Source organism: Tachysurus vachellii, chromosome 14 (genome assembly GCF_030014155.1).
Source record: "Tachysurus vachellii isolate PV-2020 chromosome 14, HZAU_Pvac_v1, whole genome shotgun sequence".
In the NCBI taxonomy this organism is placed as follows: Eukaryota; Metazoa; Chordata; class Actinopteri; order Siluriformes; family Bagridae; genus Tachysurus; species Tachysurus vachellii.
This window is the reverse complement of record NC_083473.1, coordinates 8,653,864-8,667,606: the sequence shown is the minus strand read 5'-3', so window position 1 is coordinate 8,667,606 and position 13,743 is coordinate 8,653,864. Positions and strand designations below refer to the sequence as shown.

Here is a 13,743-nt window from a genome sequence, read left to right as displayed (position 1 = left end):
ATGACCACAGGTTCATTGTTAAAATAACCACTCCGAGTAAGAATTAACAACTTTATTAACTGTCTGATTTTTTACATATTTATAACATTTTAGATTATTTTCAGGTTTAACTATGACCCATTTTTTAACCTGCTGCCTCAAAATGTACAAATAATTCATTTATACATTGATTAAGAACCCATAGTAATTTAACAAGTTAACAAAAAGTACACTGCTAAAGCATTATATTCACTTTTGTTTGCTGCATTTGTTCCATTTCCAGCTTCTTTTAAACCAGTGACATAATGACAATCACAACAAAGAGTCACGGTCAATAACAATTTCTCTGAACAGAATAGATAACTAGATAAGTGCTCTAGTAAAAAAAAATATATCAAAATAATAATAATAATAATAATAATAATAATAATAATAATAATAAAAGAACTTTGTGATTGTTTTCTGGACTTTTTTTCTAATAGCTTAGCTTAAGAAACCTACGAACATTGAGGAAAAAAATGGCAGGAAATTTAATAGGACTTTAAACATAACCTGAAGCCAAACATTTACGGAAATATAACAAGAAACATTCAGTAGTTAGATTTTTTTTTTTTTTTCTATGAGAACTATGGAAGTACAGGTGACCCGGTGTGATTTATACTAATCATATCCAATGTCATAGCACTATTTTCTTTGATATTAAAATAATTATGTTTAACAGTAATTTGACAATCACATTCCTTGGTGTTATTTACACAGTTTGGCAGTGTTTGCTTGCTGCTACATCAAATACACATATACATAGTATACAGTGTAATGAACAAGGCATACTGATAAAAATCTGAAAAAAGAACAGGAACATGTTCACAAGTGGATTTCTAAAATTATTTTTGTTTGTTTTTCTGTTTTTTTTTTTTTTCCCTTTTGGAATCTAGTTAAAATCATCTACCTTCATCACCAAATGTGATGAAGGTCTAAATTCTTGTTCGTTAATGTTACTGATTCAATCAACCAAACACAACAAAAAATAGTAAGGACGTTTAAAAATGTATAAAGCATTCATCAAGCTTGTAAATATACTTAAAAATGGATAGACCTGCTTAAGTACATAAAATATCACTATTTTGCTGTTTTCCACTTTTTAAGAACAGACTGATAAAAAAATGTGGAAGTGAACTCTGCAAGCTTGCAAGCTTGGAAATGCTGAATTGGCTTTTTTCCATCCGTTCAAATAGGGAACTGCTATTTAACACGAAAAAAATCAAAGTGTCTCTCTCAAGAAACCTGGCATATCTAAATCCACCAGAAGCTACAATCAATGAGGAAGTTAACCCTTGGGAAAGGATTTATATCCTGTCATTGTAGATTTTATTTAAAGTATTCAGAAAGCATAGTTTATTCAGCTCTTAGCAGAACTGATAGTTGTTAGCCTTCATCAGGGGCTGCTCATCTTCCTCCTGCTCACACGATTCTTCATCACTTTTGGTGGTTTCGCAGGCCTCGAGCTGCTCTGTGTCTAGTTCTTCTGTCAACACGTTCTGATACTGAGTGTAAGAACAGACACAGAAAGTTCAGACTAAAGGCTACTAATAAAATGCTGAAGCTTAAAGTTAATCATCAAGATCTGTGACTAATCCTATACAAGCAGAACTTTTAGGGGTTTGATGTTCTGGAGTATTCAGGTGTATGTCTACATCATATTTAAAAAAAAAAGGACTTCAACCATGACATCAGAGAAGCAACTGTTGCTTTAAAATGAAGAGGGATATACAGTAAAGACATCTCAAAATAATCTGAAATTCCCCATTCTACATTGAGACAAACTGTTTACAAATGAAGATATTTTACGATCTGCAATCTCAAGCACATACAGTCTGGACAGACTGTTTAATGCTTATAAATCCAAAACAAACAAACAAAAAACCCGAAGAGCTGCATCATGTGACCTTCAACACTCTATTAGCATTGTAGTTTTGATCTTAGGATAGCTATATAATCTTATCACACACTGAAGAATGATCTGATATCAAGTTTTCTTTTTTATGACGGGTCATAATAATCTAATAAAATGACGTACCTTGTTTATTTAGTGTTTTAGTGAGATCAAATCTGACCCTTTTTTTAGACAATTTTAGACATTTCTGTTTTTACCTCATCCAGTGTTTCTCCCAGCAACCTTTCGATGAGCTGAACGATCTTGTTGAAATTCGGCCGCTCTGTGGGTTCAAGGTTCCAGCACATTTTCATGACGTTGTACCTGAACACAGAATATTTATGAAAAAGTCTCATCTGCAGGTGAAATCTGATACAGTAGGTTTGGTCAAACGTATGTTAGCTAAAATTACACAAATACACAATTGTACCAATATGTCTACCACGGGACAGGTTCTCTCTGTATTTCACAGGCCTGAGAGTGTAAATTCATTCAAGACTGAACTACTGTCCCAGTCTGACATACATGCCAACCAAATCTCGATTCTTTTGGAAATCCATGCATTCTTACTCTTGTAACTGCTCCATAATGTATGTTTTCTCTTTGTTTCAGTGCAGCTGATGCTTATAATAAACTATATATATGACTAACTGATAAATATGACTAACTGATAAAAAATCCTGGGAGTTTAGGGAGTAAACCTTATGATCTACACACATTGCAGCACTGCAGTTGGGAGTGAAGGACCAGGAAAGTCAAATCCAGTTCATTTAAATATAGACCGTTTATTTTTTTTCTGCAAAACACATGCTGTTGGTGTATAATCTACACAATGTAGGAAATTACCTGAAGCTACCTAACATGTGGTAAATGACACACAGAGGTAATTCAGTGAAGTAACAGATAAAGTGACACCAAGGCGCCAAGCTCTGATGAATCAGCTGCTTATACATCACTCATAGGATCAGTTTTAGGAAGGAAACTGTCTGCATTCACCAAGATATCCATAGATAATTCAGACACGCTATTACTTCTTTGCTTCACCATTACTCACACTAATGCTTCTCCTTTTTTACCTATAGCTTGTCCTGTGTAAGTAACAAAACAGTTACGAGATGCATACTAGTGGCATTTACTGTAACATGATGAATAAGTTTTATCATTTTGAAGTCCTTAACCGGTTTGTGTTTGATTTAGCCTGAAAACCACTTACATCTCAGGTGGGGCGAAGTCAGGACGAGACATCTGATAGCCACATTTTATCATCTTATAGAACTTGGAGTCCACCAGCATGTTTGGATATGGACTTTGACCTGCAAAACAAAAAAGCAGAAGAATGGCTTATGGCTGGATTAAACAAATGACATGAACCTGGATTCACATGAGTAGCTAGTTGGCTATTCTACAGTTCACTTAGCTGCTATAATGCCTTTTAAATGTATTCACCCCTACACACCTGTCCACATTTTGTTGCTTTACAACCAAATTGCATTAGTATTTACCCACAATATTTGATAAAACCAGATTTGGATGCAAGTCCAACTGGTATATGTCTCTTTAACATTCCGGCAGTGCAATGCATTGTATGCCACTTTAAGCCAACCAGCAATCTGCGCAATTCACCAGCGTATCGTCACCAGTACATATTTAAGATTGTGGATTCTGAGATCAAGCTCAGTTTTTTTAAATTAAGCCACAGCTAAAACTTTATTTAAATGCAGAAAAGCAAACTTCCTTCCTACAGTGCAACCAGAGCTGACAGAACTTCTAGAAACATCTTGATTTCCTACACCAGTGTAGGCATTTTTCTCTGAATCAGGAACTAGTGTGGTGTGCTGAACGTCACTGAACTGACCAATATATTGTTAAAAAAAACACGATTAACAAATCATTTCTTGTTTTCTATTTACGTTTTTACACTACTTACTTATCATAGTATACATTATACTCACGTTTACTGACAGATTTACTTAATTTGTTTGCTAAATTATTTATTTTCTTACACCAACTTACTGTCATAATTTCATACTTGCTTACATTAATTACTTTGTTACTTACTTCTTTACCTGCCAATTTATTTACAATCTCATTTGCTTACCTACTAATTTATTTTCCTATACAAACTTACTTTTGGACTGACTGCAAAGGTTTGTGGACACACCAGCATAAATAGCTTATCACTTTTGTACAGTGTAGTCTCTAATGTGTTTCATTATTAATGTTCATTTCCCCATGTGCCGTAATGTCATACCCAGAGAGAAGATCTCCCACAGCAGAATACCGTATGACCAAACATCGCTCTGTACTGTATACACACACTCGAAGATACTCTCTGGAGCCATCCACTTCACTGGCAAACGAGCCTAAATGCCAAAACGCACACGTACACATAAATGTATTAGCAGGCTAATCTTATATCCCTGTTTAAAAGAATGCATCATTTATTTATTTCCTTATTTCCTTCTTAATTAGTAGATCAGCTTTTTCTGAAATGCTTATACAGTACACTCTCAGAGAAAAAAGATGAAATCTACAGCTTCAAGATTTGAAGTACTTTTAAGAATTTTTTTTTTAATGAGTGAAGAGTTGCTACAGGAGTCAGACATGTCAAATGATGTGGAGATTTAACATGAGTGTCTTTTTATTCACTCACGTTTCCTTTGACCACATAGTTTGAATCATTCATGATATCACGGGCCAGTCCAAAATCGCAGATTTTAGCCACACACCCATCTGTCAGAAGAACATTCCGGGCTGCGACGTCTCTGTGAATACACTTGAGAAATACAACACAAGCATTCAAAATCAAATATAATCAAAATCAAATATAATCGAATATAAATAAAAAAATCCAATGCAAGCTTACTGAAATAGTCATTCGATTTAGCTTGTTGCTTCCATTTTTAATATTTTTAAAGTTCGCTTTGAAAATTAACACATAAAAAATGTATTTAACACTTTAAAAATACTCAGATCAACTCACATTTTTAGATGTGAGGAACTCGAGTCCCTGAGCCACCTGGTAAGAGAATCTGAGCAGGTCATCCATATCAATCAAATCTCCATCTTCATTGCAGGAAGGAACTGCACCAAAACAGGAGCCAGGATTACTATTAATACACTTACAAAATCTTAAATAAAACACCAGGTTATGAGTTCTCATGTGTTAAAGAAGAATAAAGGTTTTATAGACTGCATACGGCGGGAAATCTGGGATTTGGTCACTAGAGGCTTCATATCCAGATAAGCATCAGAACAAGTGCTGGAGATCCCACTGTCACTGTGAAATGATCAAAACATGTTATAAATATAAAACATGGGATCAAATTTTATCAAAATAAATTATATTTAATCATATTTCATTAGTATTTATACCTTCTAAAAAACATCTTGTCTGCAGTGACATTTTTATAGTTGTTTCTCTCCTCTGGGATTGAAATCATACAGTGTAAGAAGGTCTGCGCTTTATTACGCAGGAAATTCAGAAGATCACCATGGCAGCAGTACTCAGTGATGACTAGCACAGGACCTGAGAAGGAGACAAATATTAATGAATTTCAAAATACAGAGAACTACACAATTACGCCATATGTGAAAGCTCAGGGACTTGAAGTTCATTTCCGTTGCTTAGATCAGCTAAACTGTCAGCAGTCCTGAATCTTCTTAACCTTTCAGCTGTCTTCTACACGGTTAACTACAGTTCCTTTCTGTTCATCCTCACAACCCTCCAACCAAACCCAGGTTTTTTTCGGTTTGTTTGTTGCTTTCATTTGTATTTATTTTCTTACTTACTTAAAAAACTTTATACTTAATTACTCTCATACTACTTTACTGACAGCTTTTTATTCATTTCTCATTTGAGTTTGCTTACTCAGTTTCTTATTTACACCGACTTACTTTTATACTTACATGTGTAGTAGATTTATTTACTTACTTTCTCATTTCTCTCTCTCTCTCTCTCTCTACCCCCACCCTCCCTCCGTATGTCTTACCTCCATGCGTGCAGGCTCCCAGCAGGTTGACAATATTCTTGTGTTGTCCAAGATGACTCAGAATCTTCAGTTCAGACATGAGAGCCTCCTTCTCGTCTGAATGGGCACTGGCTGTGATACATGATGTACAAACGATATGATTTAACTATATGTTCATAATCAGAAATCACGAATCTGTTCACTGGCTACATAAAGAGCTCCTACTGATCTCCATTGTGCAAATGTAAAACAATATTTGAGAATAAAGTCGTCGTATCAGGATACTGGATTGCGATAGAGAAAGGACTTAGTTAAATCTTTCCTATTTTCATATACAATAACCAAATATTTTATTGACAGTATATATTGGACAGATTGGACAGACATAATACACATATTTTTTTCTGTATAAAAACTGTTTCCATGAAAAATTGGCATATTTTTACACAGTTTGCATATGATTTCTAACTTTTGGAAGAGGCTTATGTTTCCACACAACTAAGGTCAATAATGCAGTTGTACTTAGTTCAGCAGTTGTTTCAACATTGCCTGATGGTTTCATGAATCAGACTTAGAACGACTTGTAAGTCATTCCATGGATTAAAATGGGTTACAGTGTTAAATGCCAGTTAAAGAAATGTAACTGCTACTACTCAAGCTTACAGATGCTTTCACTCATCATTCACTAAATACTTAGGTTAGATTAAAATTTGTGTTGACATTTACACAGAAACACTGACCTTTGAGCATTTTCACAGCCACACGGGTCACATTATCCTCCTTCCCCAGACCATATGCTGTAGCCTCCAACACTTTCCCGAATGCCCCAGCACCCAAAATCTTCCCTGTAATTCCAGCGCAAATTTTTTTATTTTATTGCAAAATCAATTTATGTTTGTGGTCCAAAATATCTCTCTGTTAGTCACTACACTAGACAGTATCGACACAGTGCTAATTTAATTGTAGACTATTTGAAGTACAAACCTAATTTCAGCTTGTCTCTTGGAAATTCCCATTTTTCATTATAAGGAAGCTGAGTGGGATCGATAAATGTGTAACTGTTCCCATCTGTGGCCTCAATAATCTTCCACCGGATCTCATACTTGGGTTTCTATTATACAGTAGAATACACATCCAAAGTAAAATGCATGCTACAATTTTATAAAACAGCTGTCATTGTATCTCTAGATAAATAAAAAAAATGAATGAATGAATGAATGAATTAATAAAGCGAGGATGCGATTCTATACACTTTCAATATGACAGAAATATCAGAGATCAGACTACCGTTAAAAGTCAGACACTGATGTACTATGCTAAATTAGATTCCCTACCTGTTTGTACTTGTACATGAGGATGATTAGGAGTAGAAGGAGGAACACCATCACACTTATGGCTCCAATCAATGTTGCAGTAAACAGTTGCTCTGTAGTTATATAAAATAAAGTGTGAAAATAAATGTCAATCAAAAACTACAGGTACATTTAACTTAAAACTAGTTATGTGTTCTTGTTTCTTCATTCAATAGATTGTGTACACATTGTGTCTATTTTTAATAATTAATAATGTAATAATCATCAATAATCTAATAAAACATATTTTTATTGGTAAGTATCCAGATATGAATGCCTAAAATAAAAGTAGTAGTTTAAACTGTTCTCTCTTACCAGACCGGTCTATAGGGAATGCATCACTGTCTTGTCCAAGCAGATTTTGTGCCACACACTCTACAGTCATCTTATGATTGGATGGGTTGATGGTTATAATACTTTCCACTTTTACTGGTCCAAACTCTTCATTCTGCACCTCCACTGTGTGAGATGTGAGCAACTGGCGAGTTTCTACATCTGTGGAATTGTCTGTACATCTGAAATGTTTCAAATGTTATGATTCAGGAATTACTACAGGTGTGATAGATAGATAGATAGATAGATAGATAGATAGATAGATAGATAGATAGATAGATAGATAGATAGATAGATACTGTAGATAGATTAATCACATACGTTGGCCTGGTTCCTTGACACTGTAACCAAAAGATGCTGGGAGTTGGGTAGCCAGTCACTGTGCATATTAAGGAGGTCTTATTTTTCCTTTTATCCACAATAACTGGCTTCTCTGTTTGATAAAAATGCAATTAATAAACATTACAATTTTTCACCTCAATTTTGGATCTTAGTAAAACACACATGGAGTTAATGTTATTAGTGAATAAGAACAATGACTGAAGATAAAACACAGAATTAAAAATATATATATATGGACCAAATGTCTTACGATATTGGCTTTGTTTTGTTAGCTAATGAACTGAAACACATTTCTAAACACATTCAACTTACCATAAACATGAATGCTAAATGTTGTAGACGCATAAGCCATGCTGCTGTTAGCATAGAAGGTGTATCTACCCCGTTCCCTGGATTTCAGTCTTTTCAGAAGCAATACTGACTCGTACCTACATGAACAAATCCATATAAAATGTCCTTTTAAGCAATACATTACGATATATAGAATAATGAATATAGAAATTGTTTAGAATTTATAACTAGTAGTTTTTAATGATACCGTCAACTAATTCAGTCAAAAAATCATGGATGAAGAAAAGATTTCTTCCCTGATTCCCTACTTCCCCACTTAAGCAGTTTACTCATAGGTTATTACAAATGTAGCTTAATATATGATTCAGTATGTTTATCAGGTACTTTATATAACATTGCAGAATACAGCTTCACAATCTGACCTGTTATTATTTCTGAAGGAGCTGATTTCGTGTTGTGAGCTGTTGATAAATGTTGGTCCCTCCCACTGCTGCTGTGTGATTTGTGGGTAAGCATTTATTGACACCCTCAACTCTACATCCTGTCCCTCATGGACATCAATAGACAAATTTTCATTCATCAAATGTGACAGCTTGGGGGACATAATAATGAACGGTTCATCTGTGACAAAAGACAAATTTTCATTTCATTACTTGAATATTCATTTACATCCTTGGAATATTATTGCATTTGCAGTATGGGATATACAGTAGAGACTTACTGTAGTTTCATAATATATGGAAACTACTATATAAACACAACTAAACACAGGACCATGACAAACGTAGATACTTATATGATATACAGTACAGGAGTATAGTGAAGATATATATTGCAAGTAAAGAGCGTTGCATAAATACCGTCAACCTAAGTAACGAATAGAAAATAATAATAAAAAAACATTTCTTAATGTATATAATATTAATGATAACATTAGTTAGATTTCTGAGAGTATTCAAGCAAGAAATTCTCCACATGAAATGTATATAAAACTATAAATGGTGAAGATTATCTCTGTATAAAATAATCGCACTACAAGTCAGACAATGCTCCTACAGATGAAGGATGATGAAGCTCCATGATGAAGCTCCTACTACAGTATTTAAATAGTAACTGCAGTCTGTTCTATTTAAAACAATAAAAAGAACAAGTCTGTTCTATTTAAAACACAAATTAATGAGAATGAGAAACAAAAAGGGGGAATAAAGGACCTAAATAAAAATTAAAAAGTATGTAATCATGAACACCATATCTACAAACTTTATAAAAACATTATACATTATATATATATATATATAATGTATATATAACATTATTATAAACATTAATGTTTTGTTATTTAACTTGGTCATGTCTCTTACCCACAACCAGCAGGCTTGTGGTGGAGGTGTTGACTCCAGCCTCGTTTGATCCTACACATGTGATATTACCCGAGTCAGACATGTTAACTGATGGAAGAATCAGCGTACTCTTGATGTACACTCTGTTGTTTATGAATGCAGCCTTGTTCTCTGGGTTTGGTAAGTTCTGGAAAAAAGATCATCTTGAGATTTAGTAAACGACAGTCTAACAATTTTTACATTATAGCAATAAGTGTTTACTTTATTCTGTACATCCTATCTACACTGCATATGTTTCACCTTGATATCTTTTACAGAGACCAGGATTTTTCTTTTGTCAGCCCTGAGATTATGAATCAGCCCACCAATTCTTATAAAAACACCCTCAAGTTTACATATTTAAATCCAAATTAAAACTTTATGTATTCTCTCAGGCATTTATTAAGTCTTTTAAACTGTGTAGCATGTACAGATTAGTATTTATTTTTTTTTAATGTTTTTTTATTGTTTATTTATTATTTGTTCTTTGATTTAATTGTACAGCACTTCTTTTGTCTTTAAATGTGCTATAGAAATAAGCATTATGAACTGATTTTCAGTTTAGTTCACAGGATATATACAGCATGAAATGTGTGTGCTAGGTTGCACTTTTATGGACCTAAGAGAGACCAAACAAAACAAAAAAACATGTGCTGTGTGTGTTGCACTTCTGTAATAATGCTACAGAAATGCGTCACCCAGTATAACAAGCTCAGAAAGATATGCTGGAACACTACATACGTTGTGGTACGAATGACACCAGGGCCTAAGAAAAATGCTAAAATACTTAAATACTTAAGGAGTCAGGAAAGACAGGAATAGGTAACACTATCTTAGAGATTCGCACACTTCAGCAACAATGTGAATAATGGTATAAATATGTTACCAAACGTGATGAGTGCTTCCAGGTGATGTTGTAGTTGAAGTTACGGTTGTTGGTGTTACAGGAAATCTGTAGCCTTTCTCCAACCAGTCGTATAAGCTCATAATTTTGCAATAAAACATAGGGTGGAGTATGAACTCCTTGGAACAAACAAATAGAAAAAAAAACGTAAGATACTTTTGTAAATCTGTTCATATTGTGAAATACTTTTTTGGATGCTCTCCATGATGTTACTGTATAAACAAGCAAACAAATGGAAAGACATGCTATACAAAAATCTTACTATTGGTCACTTGTAAATTGATGGGTGGGGACACTTTCTCCACTCCTCCTATCCTGGCACTGCAGATGTAGCTTGAACTGAACCCAACCTGGAGGTTCCGAATCAGTATCCCTTTCTTGGGGTCAGAAGTTATATCCATGTCGGAGGGTACTGCAGAGCCATCCTCCATGCGTAACCGGATATTAGTAGCTGCGGGGTCAGTAAGGAGGCAGGGAATGAGGGCATCCTCTCCTTCATTCTTGATAATATAATGATTCACTGGGGTTTCAAAGAGACGCTTGGAATCTGGGGATTATACAGGAAACATGGTTATAAATAAAACCAGTGTCTTCCAATCCACTTCTCAAGTTCACACATGAACATTATACTTACCTTTTACGAATAAATGCACAGATGAGTAGTTGGAGGAATCCACGCCAGTGTACACACACTTATAAGTGCCTGTGAACTTGTAGGTAGCTTTTGGCACAGTAAAGGTGCAGTTGTTCCCATTAGACACACTGTAACTTTTGTATTTAGCTAGCCGAGGAATAATAGTCACTGGAGCATCACCCTCACAAGTCAGAACAAGTCTAGAACCCCCATTGATGACCACATTTGAGTCAACTGGATCTTTGTTGTTTACTTTTATCCGAGGATGAGACCAAGCTGTGAATTTAAAGAACAAAAGTTGTGATATGTACACATTCAGTCACTCAGTCATTGAATGTACTCGGCTTTAATCATAAATACAGACTTGAATGTTGGAAGGCTAGTCAATCACAGGGCACCATGCACACACACTTTCCGACATTCATTCAAACCTAGGCGCAATTTATATGGTCACATGGACAATCAACTTAATGGCATGGTTTTTCAGAGGTGGGAGGTTATTGAGAACCTGAGGGAAAAAAAACAAGACTTGATGGAGTGGACAGACTTATAGTAGCTATGGAGTGAAACAAGGACCCTGGATATATATGCATATATACATATGTGTATGGGTGACCAGTGTTCTTGTCATGGGTTGGATAGGACTATAGCTTGAAATGGATCAAATACAGTTGTCTATCATCTATTAATATGTAGTCAAGATTCAGATCATATTGGGAGAATTAGAGAAATCAGAAATTTTGGTGGACAAACTTCATTTTTATGATACAGTATAACCCATCACTGCTCCAATGACCCATCAATGAGTTAATTAGACTCTTATAATCAGGAGCTTGCAGGAAGGTGGAAAAACTGGCAAAACTGAGCAAAATAAAGTCCAGTGCAATGCACACAACTCTCCCGCTTACTACACACAGCAACCTTGTGTTTAAGTTGTTAAGTCAAAAGACTGTGGAAATAAAACAAAAACAAAAAAATGTGTTATGCTAACCGATATGGTTTCATTTTTATTATTTTGTATTAAAATGCTTCACTAGCTAACTAGCTTATGATACTTTACCACATAACATTACCTACCACATTTGACTCTAGTCAGTCAGGTTTCCAGGCAACTAATACTTGGTTATTGGTCTAGCTAATATATGCATCATTTTCCTTGTCTTTGGATCTATGATGTGGTTATGACATGGCTGTGGTGACTGAGGAGAAATGAAAGCGTTGTGTTATTTCATCTGCAGAAGTGTTGGAGAGGACAGAATGATTTTACACCACATGTTGCAGAGGCAAAAAACAGGCAAAAACCCAACATCCTACACCCTTGTCTCACTTCTCCCTCATTCTCTCATTGTGTTCCTTAAGATTCTAGAACTGCATGATTTAAAATTCTTTCTTTCTTTCTTTCTTTCTTTCTTTCTTTCTTTCTTTCTTTCTTTCTTTCTTTCTTTCGAGTTTCACAAGGCACCTTTCAAGGTTTCAGGTACAGATCTCCAATGAGCAAAGACAAATTGAGATCTATTTATATATATATATATTTTCCCTGACCTTTGGCTTGTCTTATTTCCTGGTCGTAAATAAGACAAGCCAAAGGTCAGGAAAAATATATTATTATATTAGTATGGGGTAGAAACTGTACAATGTGATTTACAAACGAAACAACAGCCTCTTTATTTTAAAAACCAGAAGTGAAATTTGGTGTTACACAAAGTGTGCAGTTAGGTTCTGACCAGAAATCAACCTCATTCCAGCAATTTGGCACAGCAAATTATGTTGAGTACTTCCTGTTTATTTGTGAATATGCTGGAAAGTAGTATAAAACCAGATAAAAAATAAATAAATTAACAAGAACCTTATGAAGAATTGTGTAAAGAATTGTGTACAGCAAAATATTCATAACTTTTATAATTGGCTAGCATAATCATATGTTTGCAATGTGATCACTGATTCCAAAAAAAAAAAAAGATTTATATTGAAATGCGCTTTAACCAGCAACAGAAAACAAGTAGTTACTTAAATTCACCCACTTCACCCAGTCAGAATTGAGTAAATCGAATAAAATTGTTCAATGGAAATTCACTGGATTGACTCATAAAACTCAGAGTAATCTTTTTGGAAAGATTTTAGTAATTTAGAAAATAAATAGGAATGAGAATAAATAATATGAAATATGAAAATTCCCAACAAATCCACATGTATATAATGAATTAAATTAGTATATATTGTTCCAGTTCAGGAAGAGATCCCAGTTATCAGGGATTGCCAGCAATTTTTAAGGAACTCTGTAAAACTGTAAATGACAGTGTTAGTAAATCTTACCTTGTACCTGACAGGACATCAGTCCCACAATAAAGGTGAAGAGGATCATCTCGGACCGCTGAAGGCCAGAGGCCTGATTACGCTGTATGTCTCCGCTGTTGTGTGTCTGCCCTGTAAAAATAAGAAGTGTTCATTCCTTTAAAGCACTTCAAGACACTTAGAGCTTCTACTTCTTCATTTTACAGTGACAGGCTAGGAGCCCATGAGTTTAAAATCAGGCAGCTGCGGTCCGAGCCTAGAAATAACATGACATGATTACAGATGAGCAGCAATGTCCAAATTTTAAAGCTTGATGCAAACATACGCTCATGC

General features: G+C 34.7%; 1 protein-coding gene across 1 annotated transcript; it reads right to left on the bottom strand.

The window, feature by feature from the left end:
• Positions 1-37: 37 nt before the first annotated feature.
• Positions 38-13,590, bottom strand: LOC132856529 (macrophage colony-stimulating factor 1 receptor-like). Its single transcript, XM_060886089.1, has 21 exons — positions 13,432-13,590; positions 11,119-11,394; positions 10,747-11,031; positions 10,467-10,603; positions 9,563-9,728; positions 8,624-8,822; positions 8,223-8,338; positions 7,890-8,001; positions 7,551-7,750; positions 7,218-7,309; positions 6,868-6,994; positions 6,624-6,728; positions 5,905-6,015; positions 5,288-5,441; positions 5,113-5,192; positions 4,896-4,996; positions 4,566-4,688; positions 4,164-4,275; positions 3,126-3,225; positions 2,131-2,236; positions 38-1,523 (listed from the first exon to the last, which is right to left on the bottom strand). Exons 1-21 carry the CDS (start codon positions 13,478-13,480, stop codon positions 1,386-1,388), a joined length of 2,889 nt encoding a protein of 962 aa, XP_060742072.1. The 5' UTR covers positions 13,481-13,590; the 3' UTR covers positions 38-1,385.
• Between the last annotated feature and the right edge of the window lie 153 nt (positions 13,591-13,743).

Excerpts from the sequence above, each read along its gene's own strand:
- LOC132856529 (XM_060886089.1), bottom strand. The coding sequence starts at position 13,480 with ATGATCCTCTTCACCTTTATTGTGGGACTGATGTCCTGTCAGGTACAA. Across the intron at positions 11,395-13,431 it reads GATGTCCTGTCAGGTACAAG|CTTGGTCTCATCCTCGGATA; the intron begins GTAAGATTTACT and ends TTAAATTCACAG. Across the intron at positions 6,729-6,867 it reads AAGAGACAAGCTGAAATTAG|GGAAGATTTTGGGTGCTGGG; the intron begins GTTTGTACTTCA and ends CTGGAATTACAG.